General features: G+C 44.8%; 1 protein-coding gene across 1 annotated transcript in view; it reads left to right on the top strand.

The window, feature by feature from the left end:
* CLDN10 (claudin 10) overlaps window positions 1–20,945 on the top strand; it is a 50,377-nt gene that overhangs the window by 22,380 nt on the left and 7,052 nt on the right. The window contains exons 2-3 of the mRNA XM_068265251.1: window positions 5,105–5,266; window positions 15,390–15,471. Of these exons, the coding sequence (XP_068121352.1) occupies window positions 5,105–5,266; window positions 15,390–15,471 (244 nt within the window). The remainder of the gene's footprint in view (window positions 1–5,104; window positions 5,267–15,389; window positions 15,472–20,945) is intronic.

Raw genomic sequence — 20,945 nt, forward strand, 5'->3', positions numbered from 1 at the left:
TAAGAATCCGGATCCGGACCGCAACCGTGTTCATACCGCACGGAAACCGTATGCAACCGGACCGGATCCGGACAGGAACCGTACGGTTCAGGTCCGATCCGGCTCCGGTGCGGTCCGGACATCCGGTGCGGTTTTTGCAAAACCGCAAGTGTGAACCGGGCCTTAGTTGTTTTATTTTTAATAATTCAAAATACAAAGAGAAAGCACAAATGAATGTTTCTTCAGCATGGCAAGTAAGCTTAAACCACATATTTTCCTTGTTGGGCATGTGACATCCTATAACTCTGTTACTCATGTCTAAACATTGACTTCAAGCCGGCTAATACATTATCAAAGAAAATTACTGCCTGTGAGTCTGGGCATGTTCTGCACTCAGTGACTCAGCAAATTACATCAGGACAGTGAGAGCATTAAAAAGGATAGCAAACAAAGCAATTAACTAGCTTTCCCTTCTGGTAGAGCTATCTAGTGATAATATTACTATTTAAAATGTGCCATATATACAACTATAAAGTGTTCTCCAAGTGACAGATTAAATAGAGTGTACACTTTTTAAAGCTAAACTCAAGTGAATTTTACATGTCTAAATCAAATATGCCATGGGAAGCATATGCGTCATATTCCTACATTTCCTTACTTTCAGTCCCAAACAAAGGCCCATTTTGCCAGGAGCCCACTGTCACAACCAGTATCAGGCCCAGCTGCAGGGAGGAGGGTCAACTGTGCTCCAGAAGCCCAACATTGATCCTCCCATCCCTGCTCCCATAGTGACATGGCTCACCAACCACCTTCCCATTCTACCCAAGGTAAGGTGGGAGGGGACTCCCATTACTGTAAGGGATTTGCTTCTGGGGCTCAGCTGAACTTCTTTCCTGGAGTTGGACTGGATGCTGATTTTCATGTTGGGCTTACATAACAGGTTCCTGAAAAAATAGGCGAATTTGGGAGAGTTTTCTGGATACTTGTAAGATTGGTACGGTTACTTTTGCTGCTCTGGGTGAGGCTTTGATGCAGTGGGTAGACACAGTTCAGTGGATAGACATTCTAACATCTACAGAGGAGGAGCCAGTGTGGGCAAAGCGGAGGAGCAGTGGTAATGCAAACTAAACGTGCTGTGGCAAACTGTAAGAGCAATGTTACAGCTGTTAGCAAAGAAGAAGGAAGGGGAGTTAAGGTTAGCGTTATTTTAGTAGTGTTAATGATAGAGTAATATTTAACAAGTTGAATTAGGTGTTAGGAAGAAGAATTAGGAAGGAGAATACATGGAGGGGAGGTTAGGGATTAAGGAACGTTTTACATTGGAGAAAGGTTAGTGTTAGTTTTATGCAAGGGATTTCCATTTGCAGTAAGTTAGGGTTTGTGCAGGGAATTGTTAAGTGATAGCCAGTTCACAGGGAGAAGTAGCTATTAGTTAAAGTAGCGGTTAGAATATTAGTACTCATGCTTTACCAATATCCCATTGGCCTCAGTTGATGCAAAAAAAGCTCCAGTGTTTTAAAGTGTAACTGTCGGGCATAAAATCTAAAATCAATTCTTTATTTTTATCTGGTAAACAAGTAATACGGATGCTAACCAGGCAATCCAAAAGTTAAAATCACTATTACTTTTCTTGCTTAAATGATCATTCCCCAGTTTACCTGACTCTTATTTGGTGCGTTGTCGCACAAAGGAAGTTGCAGGGCCTGCTGGGTTGTCTTTTTTTGCTTCTTTATTTCCCCTCAGACTTAACTAATGTACAGAAGCAAAAAAGGACAACCCAGCATGCCCTGCAACTTCCTTTGTGCGGCAACGTACCAAATAAGAGTCAGGTAAACTGGGGAATGATCATTTATAAACAAGAAAAGTAATAGAGATTTTAACTTTTGGATTGCCCGGTTAGCATCCTTATTACTTGTTTACCAGATAAAAGTAAAGAATTGATTTTTGATTTTATGCCCGACAGTTACACTTTAACTCAGGCCCGTTTTACTGCACACACTTAATAGGCACTGGCCTGGAGCGCCGTTCAGTGGGAGGGCACTGAGTAGGCAGCATCACCAATGTGTGCAGTGCACAGCAATCTGCAGCTTTTAGTTCTTGATGTTGTGCCCTGCCCCCTTCCTGTCCCCGTTGCACAGTGCCAATTTCAATGTGCCTCACTCACTACACAAACCCTGCTTTGCTCACCCGGACAGCAGTGCGTGAAACTGTAGAGCAGCAGGGTGAGTAGAAAGAACAGATTGCTGTGCTGCAGCTGGGACACTAGCAGGGAGAGGTGGCAGGACAAGCACAGTGCTTCACTCTATACAGCTTACAGAAGTAGACTGTCATTATTAGCCATATGCACTGGCTGCTGAAAAACTGAGAGGCCTAAACTATAAATTATCCTGATCACAGTAATTAATCAATAATGCAGGGCAGCCTGGTGTTGCAGTGACTAGTGATACAGATAATAGTGCTGACAACTGACTTTTATAGAGACAGGAGCAGAGAGAATCACAGTGTAATTACGCAACAATTTAGATTGATTACTAGTTGACTTCCTGATCTATTGCCTCTTCTTCTTCCAGTGTAATGCATGGTACACACCAAGCAATTTCTCTCAGATAGACGAGTCGAATATGGTCAACAGGTCTGATTTGATCTCTGATAATCTTTCTGATAGATTTTCAGATCACTTCTGTATAAAATCGATCTGAAAAATGATCAGAAATCAGATCGGACTTGTCGGAAATAATTGATTTGACCCATCTATCTGAGAAGAAATTGCATGATGTATTCCAGGCATACTCTCTTCCCAGGTCCCCCACCTCCCACCCTACTATCTCCTCTCTGTCCCACAGTGCAGGATTTCCGTGGTTTCTTTTATTAGCATGTCTTTTGTCGCCTGCGTATGTTATCGGTTCTCCAAAGCATAGGGATGAGAGCTTTCACAGCATTTACCAAGTGAATCAGAATACACCTCTTATATACGATCTAGAGGAGAAGGGAGCCAAGTAAAGCAAAAACAGTTCTGGAGTGAACGGGAGTGACATGGAGGAGATCTTCTGAGCCTAATAATGGATATCTCTTCAATAAAGTTAGATCTGTGCACAGCAGGGCCGGGCCGAGGCATAGGCTGGAGAGGCTCCAGCCTTAGGGCACAGTGTAGGAGGGGGCGCAGAATTCATTCAGCTGTCATTCCTAATTGTGTTTGAAGCAGAAATAAATAAGAAAAGGGGATACATGGCAGTGACTGCAAGCCAGATAACTAGATATTTAGGTGTTGGGGAGGTTGTGGACCCTGTGGCTCCTCTTAGTCTAATAGCATTCAGTGTGTGACGGCTGAGGTGGGAGGGATGGAGGGGCGCACTTTGGTGTCCCAGCCTTGGGTGCTGGAGGACCTTGTCCCGGCTCTGGTGCACAGGGCCAGAAGATATGCCTCACACTTTTTCTTATATAGTTATCCTTCTGCAGGACTTTACAGAGTACATAATCATGTCACCAGTCCTACCCCAGAGGAGTAGGGATGGTCATCCGGAATTGACGGAATTGATATTTCCGCATTACCGGCCGGAATTTGCATTTCAGTGTCGGTATGCGTAATCCGGAATTTTATAGAAGGCGGAACCGGATTTCCTGCGGAATTTCCTGAAATACCGCCAAGCGGTATTTTTAAGCCAATCAGTGGATTCGGAATGAATAAGCCAATCAGTGTAGCCGCCGGAACGCGGAAATCTGCGGAATTCCGCGAACAATTGCGGAATTGCTGAACAAATAGGGCTGCTTAAAAAGATAAACCAATCATACGTTAGCAACCATATCCTAGCAACCTATCACAGGCTATCCCACCAATCTTGTATAAAATAGAGACGAGGCTGTCCTGCACTCCGTACGCTTCTGACAAATTTACAGTATACACAACAACTTTATTGACAATACACTCTTAAACACAATCTCCATGATCATCTTAACTGGCAGAAGAAACAAAAAACGATGTAGCAAATGAAAACTGACAGACTGAGTAATGTTTCCGAAAGTTACGGAGATAAAAAATTACGGAAACATACATACGGAATACCGAGGAATTCCGCGGAATACAGCCAGAATACCGCCGGAATGTACAGGTAGCGGAATTTAGTAACGGCGGTATGGGGAATTACCGCGGAACCGGAAATTGGCATTCCAACCATGCCTACAGAGGAGCTTACAATCTAATCCTACCACAGTCTAATGTCCCTACTGTACTATGTATTTATGAAGCACTGATATCTTCTGAAGCACTTTACAGAGTACATAGTCATATCACTGACTGTCCTCAGAGGAGCTCACAATCTAATCACCGTAACCTCCTGACTGGTCCAGGGCCCCAGAGCAAGCTGATGGGATCCCTCATTACCAAGGTAATGGAGCTCCGCCAGAGCCCCTGCAGAGTACTCACAGCAAAGTGAAATCACCTGTGTAGCCGGTGTGCTTCATTCTTTAATCGGTGACCTTCCGTTTTCATTCTCACCTGCGAGGATGGAAACAGAGGGACACCAGAGGGAGCGGTCCAGACATGTGAGTTCACTCTGCTGGGAATACTCTTCTATTAGCTTAGGGAAAGACCTGGGGCCCCTCAGCCGACTCTAGGGCCCTGAGAGAACAGTACTGTTTGGGGGTGCAGAACGAAGGGTCAACTAATGCTGAATTAGGGGGTTAGACGCTTGGCACCCCTGCTTTAATATGGGGGGGACAGGTCAGGAGGGCCTCATGTAAATTTTTGCCCAGAGCCCTGTGTTAGGTAGAACTGGCACTGCCTATCCTATCCCCAAACTGTCCAAATGCTCAGCCCTGACCTCCCCTAACTTTCTTAATGTTGGATACTTATACCTAACTTTATCCCCTTGCAAAAAAATCCACCAGAGAGGTTTCTCTTCTGCTCGGCAATTTATAGACGTTTCTGGTTGATTTTTTTGTATGTGACTAATTATGGTTTGCAGATGAGGTCAAATTTATAGAAATAGCTAGCCCTAAACCTACCAAAAATCAATAAGTTAAACCATTTGTTATTTACCCTGTTTGTTAAATTTACTCTGTTACTAAATTTGTTAACTTTTTTTTTTAAATTATTGCTAATAGATTTCTCAATGTGTTTAACCTCTAGGATCTTTGCAGGCCTGTAGAGCACTGATGATCTCATCTATATGTTTGGGATCCTTTGGGATAGTGTTTGCATTTGCTGGTATGAAATGTACAAGGATTGGCGGGTCTAATGAAGTGAAAGCTAAAATTGCCTGTGTAGCTGGAGCCTTCTGCATACTTTCAGGTAAGGTTCAACTTTTTGTTCCACTGCCATGACATAGATCAATAAAATTTACATCACGCAAAATAGCAGGAGGGGAGTCAGTGAGGTCATCTGCACAACTCGGTGTTGCCTTCTGAATTTGTAAAAATTTAACTATGGTTTATTTATTTGGTATTTGTAAAGCACTGACATCTTCTGCAGTGCTTTATACAGTATACAGTCTTGCTGCCTCTAACAGGGGCTCACAATCTAATCCCTACTTTAGCCATATGTACCTATGATATTTTAAGGCCTATTTGGGGAGCCAATTAACTTAACTATATGTTTTTGGGATGTGGAAGGAAGCCAAAGTGCCCAAAGTAAACCCACACTAAACATGGCAAGAACGTACAAACTACATGTCCTGGCTCAGATTAAAACCAGAGAACCAGTGCTGCAAGGTGAGAGTGTTGGCCACTACGCCATTATGCCAACATCGTATAGACATTTGGGAGTCAATACACACCTTCAGTGAAGCTGATAAACAATTAACATCTGCATAATGAGTTTTTGTTTTGTTTTGTTTTTGCTGGCTGGAGTAAGTAAATAATCTACACATACATGTCTAGGTTGTTCTTCTTTGCTTCATTTCTGAAATGGTTCTTTATAGGAAGAGCAAAATGTCTAGAACACAAAAAGTTGTCCAATTGCCTTAAGGTGGCCATACACGTATTTTTGCTCAGTGAGGCAAGCAGATCGATTCATTTCTGATCTGAATCTGATCAAAGAAGGATCAATTCCCCCCCATAAATGGCATACAGAGTTTCATTGCATTTCACCATAAAATATATTGAACTGCGGCATGCATGTTCGATACAGTGCAACGCTGCCTGTCGGGCCTCGATCAACCGCCACTCCCACACCGCATCTGATCAACCATAGTTTACCGCCTGGTCTGATCTTAATTCCAATCGATTTTTTCAACAAACCGGTCAAAATTACGATCTTGTTGCATCGCAGCTAACAGTGATTTAATTTGCCAATAAAAATCGATGCGTTTATGGCCTGCTTTATTTTGTCTTTGGATGTACAGTCCAATTAAATGAGTAGTTTCACAGACATTTTCAGATAATTATGGCAGTAATAATAATAAGGCTAAGACTGGTATATTTATCTGTATGCTTTGAATACTATTTTTTTCTCGTCTGGTTAAGTTACAGAGTAAATGGTAAATGAATCTCATACTTGTTCATTATAACACTGCACTATTTGACATTAGCATGCATCAGGGCCTGATCAGTGAATTCAAGCAACTGGCAATTCTTCTGAATACTGAACAGCTTTCACTAACCATTATGAGTTTTCTCACCCACCAGAAACCCCCAAACTGTAATCCGCTTTCCTCTTCAAGTCATAAGTCTGTTTGTTTTCCAACTCTCACATGTGATTTATATCATGATTCATAAGTAGACAGAAAGAGGATTGTAAGGACAAGACCTGACTTTTATACTCCTCCACCTCTAGTTCCACAAAAGACAAAAATAGCCAACGAATCTGTGTACAAACAGACACTGCTCTGATACTGCTCTGATACTGATGAAAATGATAAAATGCTGGCAGGGTAAAATGTCATAAGCAACTTTAGAAATTACACAAGTTACGCATTTACTGTAGTATGTTCATTTTATGTCTACTCAAAGGAAATTTCCTTATATATAGATGAGTGCTGCAAAGGTGGTTGTGCATTTTATAGTTCTAATTCTGCCTATTATTGTTTAAAACATGTGATTTTAAATTTGCATTAAAGGGAACCTAAACTGAGAAGGATATGGATTTTTCCTTTTAAAAAAATACCAGTTGCCTGACTCTCCTGCTGATCCTGTGTCTCTAACACTTTTAGCCACAACCCTCAGCAAGCATGCTGATCAGGTCCTCTGACTGAAGTCAGACTGGATTAGCTGCATGCTTGTTTCAGGTGTGATTCAGCCACTACTGCAGCAAAGAGATCAGCAGGACTGCCAGGCAACTGGTATTGTTTAAAAGGAAGCATCCATATCCTTCTCAGTTTAGGTTCCCTTTAAGTGACAACTATCAATAACCAAGTGTTCTAAAATTACAAAGTACAAATATTGTTAAATATCAGAGCCAAAAGGTGCACTTTAGTTTATGTAGGTTTTAGCTGCATTGGAAGGATTAATCAGCAAAGGGAAGTCTGTGATTCAGGAGAAATGTGATTATACAGCCAGTACTGGTGTAACGATTGTGGGATAATCTCCACGATCAGCGCACATCGTGTACACTGACACTGAGGAGATCTCCCACAAGCGCTCAGACAGAGGACCCCAGTTATGGTGCAAATACACCTGTGGAGGAACAGACCAGCCAGCAGGAGGAGCTGTGGGGCACAGAGAAGAAACACCTCTGAATGAAGCCACAGATGTAGTGCGAACGCACTGGTGAAGGAGAGGATAGGCTGACAGGATGAATGCTTACTAATCGTAGCCACTCCCAGTGACAGTAAGCATTCATAACAGGACAGACTAAAAGGACAGACAGAAAAGAGGCAGAGGCAAGACCAGGCAGAGCGAGAGACCAGCAAGGAAAATAACAAACACGCTAGTATGCATAAATATTGGCAATGACCCAATATTTAACGCAAATACTAGCAAAATAACATACGCTCACTAAACTCGGTCTCCGCGCGTTAAGCGCAACAGAGACAAGCACGTTGGAAGTACGGTCACCGCACGTTAAGTGCAACAATGACAAAGCGTACCAACTGACTAACAGGTGAACACGGAAGATACAAACAAACAGATAACAGAAACGCTTGCTAATCGGTTGCCTTACCTCAGGCAACAGCAAGCATTTGCTCCAGACAGACAGACAAACAGATAACAGGAACATATATACTGGTAGGTGATCAGAGGCGCCAGCAGAATAAAATTAATATAAAATTGTTAAGAATTGCCGGGAGGGAAAGTGGTGGACTTCCCCTCAATAATTAGACATCAAGGTCTGTCATCGAATCAAAAGAATACATTTATTCAATAGTACCCCAAAATCTGCAACGCGTTTCGTGGGAGCAGACCCACTTCTTCAGGCGAAGTAGCCAATAAAACGGGGACAACAAACACAGCAATCAATGTGCAGTGAATTTAGCACCTCTGTGAGGTGCTAAATTCACTGCACATTGATTGCTGTGTTTGTTGTCCCCGTTTTATTGCCTGAAGAAGTGGGTCTGCTCCCACGAAACGCGTTGCAGATTTTGGGGTACTATTAAATAAATGTATTCGTTTGATTCAATGACAGACCTTGATGTCTAATTATTGAGGGGAAGTCCACCACTTTCCCTCCCGGCAATTCTTAACAATTTTATATTAATTTTATTCTGCTGGCGCCTCTGATCACCTACCAGTATACTTGAGTCCACCCCAGGTGGAGGGGTGACCCTACCCCATTTTTTCTGATCTACAGAGAGCGACTTCTTAATCCTGAGTGAGGACAGGTCTAATCTCCTCACCTGCCTATACAGTGGTTGCCTGAGCGGTAACCCATGTTTGTGAGTATAACCATCTCACCTATTCATTTCCCTTCGTATCTCTGACATACTACACCATATTGGGCTCTCGATTTCTCTCTTTTTTACAGATAACAGGAACAGGTCAGATAGGATCCACTACTCTTCCATAAGAGCGAGTGCGATCCGTATACAGGAACAGGACTGATAGCATCCACTGCTCTTCCGCAAGAGCGAGTGCGATCCACACGGCAAGACAGACACAATGAACGCTGGTGTAGCAAGCGTTCACAAACAAGACAGGCAGGAACGAAGTAGCCAATCGCAACCGCAGCGATGGCTTCCTTCGCAAAAAAAGACTGGAAGGATCCACTGCTCTACCGCAAGAGCTAGTGCAATCCACACGGTAACATGGAATCAGGGACAGGGGTCCAGTAGCAGCAGCCAGACAAGCTAAGACTGAAACTATGTCGGACCAGGAACACAGCAGGAAGCAACTCTTTATGCTTAGGTCATCCAGAGGGAGTGGACATGCAAATTCCCACACAGGTGAATGGTAATCAATCACAGGCTGACAGCAGAGAAAGGCAGACAAAACTAGGCCATTTGCATGAAAAGACATCAGGAATTGCTTGGCTGCAGTACTGTAATGATCTGCTCTGCTGTCTGCACAGGCAGACAGCTGTTTGACCATTTTTTAGGTTTGAATACTGCAGGTCTCTGGAAAAGAGACCTGTCTTTACTCTGCGAGTTGCAGAGCTGCTGTTGTGGTGAGGAATTTGCATCCACTTGTCATGCAAATTGCTTAGCTGCTTCCTTTGATGGCTTGCAGTATAAATACCATTTCCTCCCAGAGTTCCTTGCTGGTCATGATGGTTTGTTCCTGTTAACTTGCCTGGAAGTCTCAGTCCTCTGCTCATAGTAGGCTATTATTGCTAGCTTAGAGTAGTTTCCCTTTGGGAGTGCTCCTTGCACTCCTGTTTAGTGTAGTCAGGTTGTATTATCTGTTTTGCCTTGTGTTGTCTATCTGTATCGATTTTCTTGTCGCCAGCGGCGGTCGACAAGGAAAACGTTCTGTCTGTTGGGATCGCATTCGCCCTAGCGGTAGTGGCGGTGGTTCCTTCTGCACTCTGTCTTAGGGGTGCAAGCCAGAGCAGCGGTTGCTACTGGTTGCTCCATCTGTCTGTCTGTCTGTCTGGATGGCGTCCGCCCTAGCGGTAGTGGCGGTGGTTCCTTCTGTACTCTGTCTGGAAGTGTAGGCCAGAGCTGTGGTTGCTCTGGTTGCTCCTTCTGCCTGTCTTGTCTGGAACGAACGCTTGCTGTAGGCTCGGTGAGGTAACCGTTTAGCAAGCGTTTGCGTTCTCTATTCTTTACTCTCTCTGGGAGTGTAGGCCAGAGCCGTGGTTGCTACTGGTTGCTCCTTCAGTCTGTCTTGTCTGGAACGAACGCTTGCAGTAGGCTCGGTGAGGTAACCGTTTAGCAAGCGTTCGCTATTCATTTTCGTGTTACATTGGTTAGTTAGGGTTGGCACGTTTTGCCTCTGTTGCGCTTCTCGCGCGGAGACCGCGCCATTAGCGTGCATTGTCGCTGTTGCACTTTTCGTGCGCCAACCGCACTTAGCAAGTGCGTTTGTTATTTTCCTTGGCATTCTGATCATTGTTATTTGCTGTGTCTTTCTTGCTACACTTGTACTCTGTCTTTACTCGGTCTTGTGTCACTCTTGGCAATCGCCACTCTTGCGATTGCGTTACCACTTGTTTTCCGCTGTTGTGTTCACTGTCGCCGGGTGGCGACTAGATTGGTGGACACACATACATTCTGTCCCTGTGCTCTCTCTCTCTCTCTAAGGGCTATCTTGCCCTGCATTGGTTCAACTCGTACAATTCCCACCTGGCATCTGTGGCAGTGCAGAGGCTGTTTTCCTCTGCACTCCACAGCTCCATCTGCTGGTGGGAATTCCCCTCTACAGGTGCATTGCACCACAGCTGGGTTCTGTTATTTTATACGCTTGTGGGGGATTTCCGCAGTGTCAGCGCGCATCTTGTGCGCTGACCACGGAAATAATTCCGCAATCGTTACAAGTACACTTGCAGCCAGCAATACATGCTGCAGAGGAGATCCTAACAGCTGGTCTCTGCATCTCTCAGAAGTCTACAGAGTATTTTCCTTTAAAAGCAAAAAAAACCCTTTAGTATGAAAATCACAAACACAACAGGGAATGTTTAGTCTGTGTAATATATAACATATATATTTCCTCCTGCTAGCTCTGCATATCAGTGCATTATTCCCCTTAGATTGTCATCCCTGAAAGCCCAGCCTGCTTATCTGGACAGCTCATTCAGAGAGACAAAACTAGCAGTTTATGGTACTGAGACGTGTCATCTTCAAAAGATATAATGTACACATATAAACATATAAAGTACCCCGCTTCATGAATCATTTGTTCCGACACCCTGGTCCAACACCCCTTCATTAGTGAATTGTGAAAGGAATTTTATAACGTAAAAAGAAACAGATAAGCAGGGGGAGATATACAGCACTACTTAGGAACACCTAGACAAGCATCCCCGTTTAAAAAACATGTTAATCGATAGTTGTCCTTTAACTACCAATACACAAAGTTTTGTGCATTGCATGTCTGTAGTTTTTGAAATTAACCCATTCGCGTTCCGTCGTTTTCACTTGAGCAATGTTCACCTCCTATTGATTAGCCTATAACTTTATCACTACTTATCACAATGAACTGATCTATATCTTGTTTTTTCCGCCACCAATTAGGCTTTCTTTGGGGGGTACATTTTTCTAAGAGCCACTTTACTGTAAATGCATTTTAACAGGAAGAATAAGAAAAAAACGGAAAAAAATTCATTATTTCTCAGTTTTCAGCCATTATAGTTTTATAATAATACATGCCTCCATAATTAAAACTCACGTATTGTATTTGCCCATATGTCCCGGTTATTACACCGTTAAAATTATGTCCCTATCACAATGTATGGCGACAATATACAAGTTTAAAATAAAAAAAAATATAGAAATATTTCATCTTTACATTGATATTTAAAAAGTTTAGACCCTTAGGTAAATATTTACATGTTTTTTTTATTGTAATGGTTTTTTTTTTATATTAAACATTTTATTTGGGTATTTGTGGGAGGGTGGGATGTAAACAATAGTTTTATAATGTAAATGTGTCTTGAGTTTTATTTTTTTTACTTTTAGTTGTAGTTTTACTTTTTGGCCACAAGATGGCGGCCATAAGTTTGTTTACATGACGTCACTCTAAGCGTAACATACGCTTAGAGAGACGCATGGGGGAGGCAACAGCCAGAAAAAGCTAAGCTTCCGAGAGAAGCTGTCACTTTTTCAGCGGGGGAGAGGAATCAGTGATTGGGCACCATAGCTTGATTCACTGATTGCCTGGCAAACGAACCGCAGGCCGGGAGCGCACGTGCACGCGCGCGATCAGCCGCGGGAGCACGCATGGTTCCTGGACGTAGTTTCTACGTCCGGGAACTAAAATAGATTAATCTATTGAAAGTACCTGTCTGGCAGCATCCAGTAGCTCCTTATTGGCAGTAGCATGGTATTTCTTTACCCAGTACAATCCCAACAGAACTCCTGACCCAATAAACCTTATTCTACTGCTGGGGTAGGAAGACGAAAACAGAATCTGCCATTTTCATTGACTTGCCAGGCTGTGATACTGAGCTTTTGGCTTTAGTTGCTTTTGAGTTATACACCAGCAACAAGCATGCAGCCAGTGAAGTCACACCAGTCAAAGCATCTGATCTGCATGCTCATTCTGGGTCAGTGAATTGTAATTAATATATTAAAGATACTTATTTTAGTCAGCGGGAAGCCTCTGGAATGGATAGTCTAGAGACTAGAGCATTGGTGTCAAACTCTGGCCCACGGCACCATAAAATCTGGCTTCCTAGTAGCTACAGGGATTGATAGACTGCCTCCTAATTTGTATGATTCACACAATTGGGATCCTGTCAGAAGCTTCTAAGATATAACTTTTATTTCATTTCCCTAAAAACAAGTTTTATTCATAATTTTATTCAATAGCATGGTTGGATTGTATAAATGTTTTGGTCACCAGAAAGCTGTTATCCCTTATATATCCAGACTTTCTGTGGGTACAACCCTGCACCATGAATAGTTATGCTGAATTACTTTCTAAACATATAAGATTAACCTTTTTACATCCTAGCTACAGTATATTCACGTTGTTGCAAGTGGCTCCTGAAAGCCACACGACGTGAATATAAGTTACTTTGATTTAATAAGCACAGCACACGTGCTAGCACGTGCCTGGGCTCATTAACCCCCCTCCCCCTAACTACACTAAATTTGCATCCCTTCCCAGGGCTCCGATTCACCCACCCCCTGCCCGATCTCCTGTAATACCCCTCCTTCCTCCAAGCTCCAGCACAATGTAGCAATCACTCACCTGCACTTGTTCCTGCGACGATCGCGATCCCCTCCATTCAGTACCGCTGTCAGCCTCACTATGCCGAACGGATCGGGTCCCGGCTTGATGACGTCCTCAAGCCGGGACCCGAACCGTTCGGCAAAGTGAGGCTGACAGCGGTACTGAATGGAGGGGATCGCGATCGTCGCAGGAACAAGTGCAGGTGAGTGATTGTGACTGCAAGGTGGGTGGCCGTGGGTGGCACCTGCCATGTGGGGGGGGGGTCTATAACGGGCCCACACCTGGCTATCCATATGGGGGGGGGGTATTTTTACACACAGATGGCTAGCCATGGGGGAGGGGGGTAAAGAGGCCCACACCTGGCTATCTATGGGGGGGAGTGTTGATCACAGGGCACACAGCTGGCTATCCATGGGGGGAGAGATAAAGGGTCCCACCTGACTATCCATGGGGGGGGGATCACAGGGCCCACACCTGGCTATCCATGGGGGGGGGATCACAGGGCCCACACCTGGCTATCCATGGGGGGGGGGAGATTACACAGCACACAGCTGGATATCAATGGGGCAAGGGGGAGGGATAAAGGGGCACTCCTGGCTGTCCATGGGGGGGGGGATTACATGGCACACAGCTTTCTATCCATGGCGGGAGGGGGAGGGATAAAGGGGCCCACACCTGGCTATCCATGGGGGGGGGTTACAAGGCACATAGCTGGCTATCTGGAGGGGGGAGGGATAAAGGGGCACATACCTGGCTATCTATGGGAGGTGGGGAGGATTTAAAACCACACCTGGATAACTATGGGGGGGAGGGGATAAACAGCCACATCTGGGGGGTTGCAAAGGCACAACTGGCTAACTGGGGCTGGGGGAAGGGGTACAGAGGCACATCTGGCCAACTATGGGGGAGGGGGGAATATACAGGAGCACATCTGGCTAACTAGGGGTAGGGGGATATAAAAGAGCCACATAAATTGCAGGTAAAGCAAAAGACACAACATTGAAAAAAGCACCTTTATTTTCAAATAATATATCGTTGCCATACATTGTACTAGGATCATAATTTAAATGGTTTAATAACCAGGACAAACAGGCAAAGTTAATGTGTGGGTTTAATCTACAGTAGTGCTTATTATTTTTAAACTATAATGGCTGAAAACTATTAAAGCCTAATTGGTGGCGAAAAAAACAAGGTATAGATCATTTATGTGTGATAAGTATTGATAAAGTTATTGGCTAATGGCAGGAGTGTGAAATGCAGAAAATTGCTCTGGTTTTTAAGGGGGAATAGCCCAGGGACGCAAAGTGGTTAAAGACCCCCCACCAAAACCGACATGTTTCAACTCCAAAAAGAGGAGCCGTAGTCAGGGCTAAATATAAGTGCTTAGGGTGTTAAAGTGCAAGTTTTGCTGACTTTGCTGGAGAGCATAGCTCTCATGTTTGTTATTTTCCTTGATATGTATTTGTGATGCTGCTTCTCTTTCTACTATGCACTTTAGCACCCTAAGCACTTACACTTAGCCCTGTTGTGTATTGATCCTAATTTGTATGCACAGAAAAACAGAATGCTGATATATTTGCATGGGGCATGTAAATTCCCATAACAGTGTGAGGCACATCCTGAGGGGTGCGGATGCATACTCGCATCAGAAGTAGTGCATGCATTCATCTCAGAGACGCATGGCGCCACAGGTGATATATTTTTTTGCTACTTCAGGATTGCTTTAGCGGGAGTGCATCAGCACAGTTTATTAGAAAATGAAGATGGTATTCTGGTGGCGCTCTCACCATGGGACTACAGCTAAACCTAACCCTACTCTCACACAGAACTCACACCCCTCCAATGCCTAACCCTAACCATCCCCCCACGCTTAACCATAAAACCCCCCTTCCTGACACCTAACCTTAAAAAACCCCTTCCAAACAACAGACTAAATATAAGTGAGTTTTGTGGAAGCTCTTTTGTTTAGAGCTCCCTTTCAGTAGATCACCTGGATTTAGTTAGTGACAGATGTATGTGAGAAAAACTTCATCATGGTCTATTGTATCTTGCTCTCACAGCAAATGACAGTGATTACATCTGTACACCACAGTTTCCATCTGTATACATATCCAGCTAGTTATTTTCCTATACACCATTTCTGTTCATTAAGTTCTTTATTATTAACCTAAGTCTGTGTCATTGGTGTGATATTTGCTTTTCAGGTACATGCTCTTTGGCTGCCTGCTCCCTTTATGCTCATAACACCGCAGCTGAATATTTTGATCCTACAATTGTAGCAGCAAAGTAAGTTGTTTTTCAGGGACAACTTAACAAAATGGGGATGTATATTAAAAAAATGATTTTTAATAAGCATGTTGTCTGTGTAGAAAGTAGGCTGTTAACTGAAACACTAAGAAGGTTTGCCCCAGAAAGCTATTACAATTACAGAAATTGCACAATAACTAAATTATTATAAGAATCAGTTGCAAAGTATGCAGTAAATATACAGGATGTATTTGGGACCTTCATTTATTAAAGGGACATAATTGGCAGACCTACTGTAAAGTCCAAATGCAAGTCAGCTTAAAAGTTTAGTACCGTGTATGCATATATATATTTTACTATTAGTACTTGAATCTTTTATCTGTAGGTCCCTGAACAGCAGCTTTTAGACGGGAAGGAAAAGGGGCTAAGCTACCCCTACCAATCCTACACAGTTAACTTCCTTACAGAAAGAGAACAGAGTGAGTGCAAGCTTAAAGGACAACTGAAGTGAGAACAATGTGGAGGCTGCCATATTTATATGATTTTAAATAATACTAGTTGCCTCCCAGCCCTGATCTATTTGGCTGTAGTAGTGTCTGAATCATACCAGAAACAAGCATGCAGCTAATCTTGTTAGATCTGACAAAAATGTCAGAAACATCCGATCTGCTGCATGCTTGTTCAGGGTCTATTTTATTCATTTATTTATTGTATTTATAAAGTGCCAACATATTACGCAGCGCTGTACATTGGTTAAGGGTACACACAATGGCCTCAATTCACTAAGATCATGCTGGAGATAATAAGGCAAGAGAAAACTTACCTCCACATAGTGAGAGTGTTATCTTATCTCTACATTCCTTAAGTTACCTCCTCTGTAGTTAAGTTACCTCCTCTGTATTTATTTTTACATGCAGTTAATTAATAGCCTGTTAGAATTCTGGAGTTATTTTAAAGGGAAGGTTCAGGGACTATCCGAAAAAAATAAAAATCCCCATCCACTTACCTGGGGCTTCCTCCAGCCCGTGGCAGGCAGGAGGTGCCCTCGGCGCCGCTCTGCAGGCTCCCGGTGGTCTCCGGTGGCGCGCCCGACTTGGCCAGGCCGGCGGCCAGGTCGGGCTCTTCTGCGCTCCAAGGCCCGGCACTTCTGCATCCCACGCCGGCGCGCTGACGTCATCGGACCGGACGTCCTCCGGGCTGTACTGTGCAGGAGCAGAACTACTGCCACGGGCTGGAGGAAGCCCCAGGTAAGTGGATGGGGATTTTAATTTTTTTCGGATAGTCCCTGAACCTTCCCTTTAAGGATTGAAGAGTTAACATTAGTTTTGCCTGAGGTCAAATGTTTTCTAAATACTACATGCCTCATCACCATGGTGATAAATCTAGAAACATTATTAAAGACAGGAGATAATCTTAGTGAATTGAGGCCACTATTTAGGGTGACATACAGCAATAAGACAATACAGGAATAAAAGAAAAACCAGATCATGCAGCACAGTATGATTACAAGGTAATGCTTAGTCACTGGATGTGAGCATGGAGATTAGGCAATCGAGTTCACTCAGATCCATAGGGTGGGTGTACGGTAATGGAGGTGCGTGACCAGGTAGGAGACATAAGGAGGAGGACCCTGCCCGAAGGCTTACAATCTAGACAGAGATGTGGGGACACGAAAGGTAGGGGACCAGAGTTTAGCTGTGGGTTTAGAGCACTAGTAAGGGTGGGGAAGGCCAGAGTGAAAGGATGAGCTTTGAGGACCTTTTTGAAGATGTTGAAGGAGGGGGAAACCCTAATGGGGGGAGGTAGAGAGTTCCAAAGTGTTGGAGCAGCTCTTGAGAAGTCCTGGTGGCGTGTATGGGATTGGGTGATGTGAGGGGCAGTAAGGCAAGGTTCATTGGAGGAGCAGAGTGAGCGGCTAGGTGTGTACCTCTGGGTACGAGTGGAAATGTAGGTTGAGAAGGTTTTGTGGACAGATTTGTAGGCCAGACACAGTATCTTGAATCTGATTGTGGACTGGATAGTAAGCCAGTGAAGGGATTCACAGAGGGGAGCCGCTGTGGAGGAGCGTTGGAAGGAGTGGATAGTTCTGGCTGCCGCATTCATGACAGACTGCAATTCGGATCATAGGGAGACCAGACAGAAGGGTGTTGCAGTAGTGAAGGCAGGGAATTATGAGGGCATGGATGAGGAGTTTGGTGGTGGCAGAGGTCAGGAAAGGGCGAATCTTACAGATGTTACAGAGGTGGAAATTGCAGGACTTTGTGAGGTTTTGGATGTGGGGGGTGAAGGAGAGTGCAGAGTCCAGGGTGACACCCAGACAGCGGCTTGAGAGGTAGGGCGAATGGTAGTGTGGTTAACAGTGACATTCACATCCGGGAGCATCAGGGACGGCAGGGTGGGAAGATCATAAATTCTATTTTGTCCAGGTTTAGTTTCAGGAACCTAGCGGACATCCAGGAGGAGATTGCTGATAGGCAGGAGGAGACCTTGTCCATGGTAGTGGTGGATAGGTCAGGGGTGTGGAGGTAGATCTGGTCTGTCACCTGCATACAGATGATAGTTAAAACCCATGGAGGAGATAACCTTGCCAATGGAGGATGTGTATAGCGAAAACAATAGGGGGCCAAGGACCGAGCCTTTGGGGACTCCTACCAAGAGGTGGTTGGGGGTGGATAAGGACTCATTGAAGGAGGTCGTGAAGGTGCGGTTGGAGAGGTAGGATGAGAGCCAGGCCAGGGTGAGGTCATGAATGCCCATGGACTACTAGGGGATGGTCCACTGTGTCAAAAGCTGCTGAAAGGTCAAGGAGGAGGATAAAGGAGTAATTGCCTTCAGCTTTAGCTAAGGTGAGGTCATTGACCACTTTGGGGAGAGCTGTTTCAGTTGAGTGGGCAGGCCGAAATCCAGATTGCAGCGGGTCTAGCAGGGAGTTGGCATTGAGGTACTGGGTCAGGCATTTGTGAACCAGACACTCAAAGAGATTTGAGGCAAAGGGGAGGAGAGATATAAGGCGGTAGTTGGAGGGTAATGAGGGGTCATGGGAGGGTTTCTTGAGCAGGGGTAGTACAGTGGCCTGCTTGAAGTCTGAGGGGAAGATGCCTGTGCATAGGTTGAGGTTAACCTCCCTGGCGGTTTATTTATTTTGCCAGGGAGGCTGCAATGTGGTTTTTTTTAAATTAAAAAAAAAATATTTCATGCAGCCAACTGAAAGTTGGCTGCATGAAAGCCCACTAGAGGGCACTCCGAAAGCGTACTTTCGATCGCCTCCAGCAATCGAAAGTAACAAGATAGGCCGCAGTGAGCGGCCTATCTTGTTTCGCTTTCCTCGTCGCCATGGCGACGAGCGGAGTGACGTCATGGACGTCAGTCGACGTCCTGACGTCAGAGCCTCCCGATCCAGCCCCTAGCGCCGGCCGGAACTGTTTGTTCCGGCTGCGCTGGGCTCGGGCGATCGGGCAGCACACGCGGCTGGCAAAGTGCCGGCTGCGTGTGCTGCTTTTTTCAGAACGAAAATCGGCCCAGCAGGGCCTGAGCGGCGACCTCCGGCGGCATACCCCGAGCTCAGCTCGGGATTACCGCCAAGGAGGTTAAACAGGGTAGTGAGGACTGGGGCTAAATCCGGGAAGCGAGGACGGAGTAAGTCAGAAGGGACGGGGTCAAGGGGGGAGGTAGTGGTATGTGAAGTATGCAGTAGGTGGTTGAGTTCCTCAATGGTAGTAGGACTGAAGGAGGTGAGGGGAGGATAGGATGGAGGAGAAGCTGAATGGGAGGTGAGGATTGAAGGCTGGATATTTCTTGACAAATGAAGACGATTTTGTTGGTGATGTGGGTGGCTAAATCCATGGCAGAGAGGGTGGAAATGGGGGGGGGGGGGGGGGGGTCTATGGCTAAAAGTATTAGAGACAGAGAATCAGCAGAATAGACAGGCAACTATATATTGTATAGTTATTGCTTAAAAGGAAATAAATACGGCAGCCTTCACATACCTCTTTCTACAGTTGTTCTTTAATTCCCTTGTCCTGGTGTCAGTTTACTAAAATGAAGTTCCTATGGAGCCTTGGCAGGCTGCCTGGCTACATTACTGGTGTATTTAAAGTCCAGACACTCTCCCTCATGAGCATGCTCTGACCTTTGAAGTAATATTAGCAAAGACCAGAGAACCCTCACGTGGCAGAGCCAGTGCCACCAATACCCTTCAACTTCTCACAGTAAGCATTCCTCTGATATTCTTATGTTGGTCTTTCTATGAATGCATCCTGCAAGTCCTGTGTCAACTATACATTCAGGTTGGGAATCTCCTCTTCTTTCACATCCTATTGGTCCATGTATTCATGCTGGTCCATGTACTCAGACACTACCATCTGCGTGCCTTTTCCAGTCTTTAACGTTCCAGGTCTGGTGAACCTGTGGCCATTTCAGCCTTAGAGCTCTGTTCTTGGCTAAAGGGAATTAGTGTTGTCCGGATCATGAACGATTCAGATCTTTGATCCGAATCTATTTTGTGAGTCGAATCATCCGAATCATCAAAATGAGTGATTCGGATCGCAAAAGGGGCGGGGCCAGGAGCGACACGCCCCCTCTCAGCGGGCAGCGGGGTCCTGGAAGCAGAGCAGAGATGGATCGCTCTGTTGGAGGGGACTCAGTGGAGCCAGCCTTGCACAGGGACAGGTAGAGGGGACATGGGTGCCACTGCCAGATATGTGTAGAGCACACATACTGGCTGAATTGTGCTGCTCATTATAGGCTGTCTGTTCCGTAGTTGTGCACAGTGAACACATTGGAAACTTTTGGCTCAGCTCAGCACAGCTCAATAACTTTGCAGGCACTGTGATTGCAGCGCAATATGATCCTCCTGCACTCGCTCTAAACAGCTGCACTTATCTTCTGGGAATGCTTTGGGGAATGCTTTTTTTCACTGTGCGACGTTTCCATTCAAGGTATACAGATGAACATGTAGGTGAAATATATGTAAAGCATATGATTGCAGCATGTGGGTATTGTGTGCAAACAAACATTTATGCTCTCTGCTTCCCTCCTCCCTTCTCTGTCCACTCCCTGCCCTCTGTCCATTTTCTCCCCTTCTCTGTGTGTCCACCCCCCTCTCCTTCTCCTGCCCTGCTAGTCATTTCACCCCCCGAATGCTTCCCTTGTAAAATGATCCGAGATTCGGATCAAAGATCCGGATCTTTTCAATGATCCGATTCGAATCATCCGGATAATTGAAAAGATCCGAACTTCCCATCTCTAAAGGGAATAGGTTCTAGTATGGTTGTGCATTCTGAGATGAATTTCTGCCTAGCACAGTTATAACCGCTGTCAGCTTGAATCGGTCTGACAATTGTCCCTTGATCCTTCTAATCAACAAAGCATTTACATGCTTAACATTGCTGTGAACTTGATGTGTCTGGTTTTGCACCATTCTTGAGACGTTCATGCATGAGATTGCAAGCATAATAGCAGTTACTGAAATACTCAAACTAGTCCTGACACCAATACAGTAGAATCCCTTTATA

Source organism: Hyperolius riggenbachi, chromosome 2 (assembly GCF_040937935.1).
Source record: "Hyperolius riggenbachi isolate aHypRig1 chromosome 2, aHypRig1.pri, whole genome shotgun sequence".
Lineage (NCBI taxonomy): Eukaryota > Metazoa > Chordata > Amphibia > Anura > Hyperoliidae > Hyperolius > Hyperolius riggenbachi.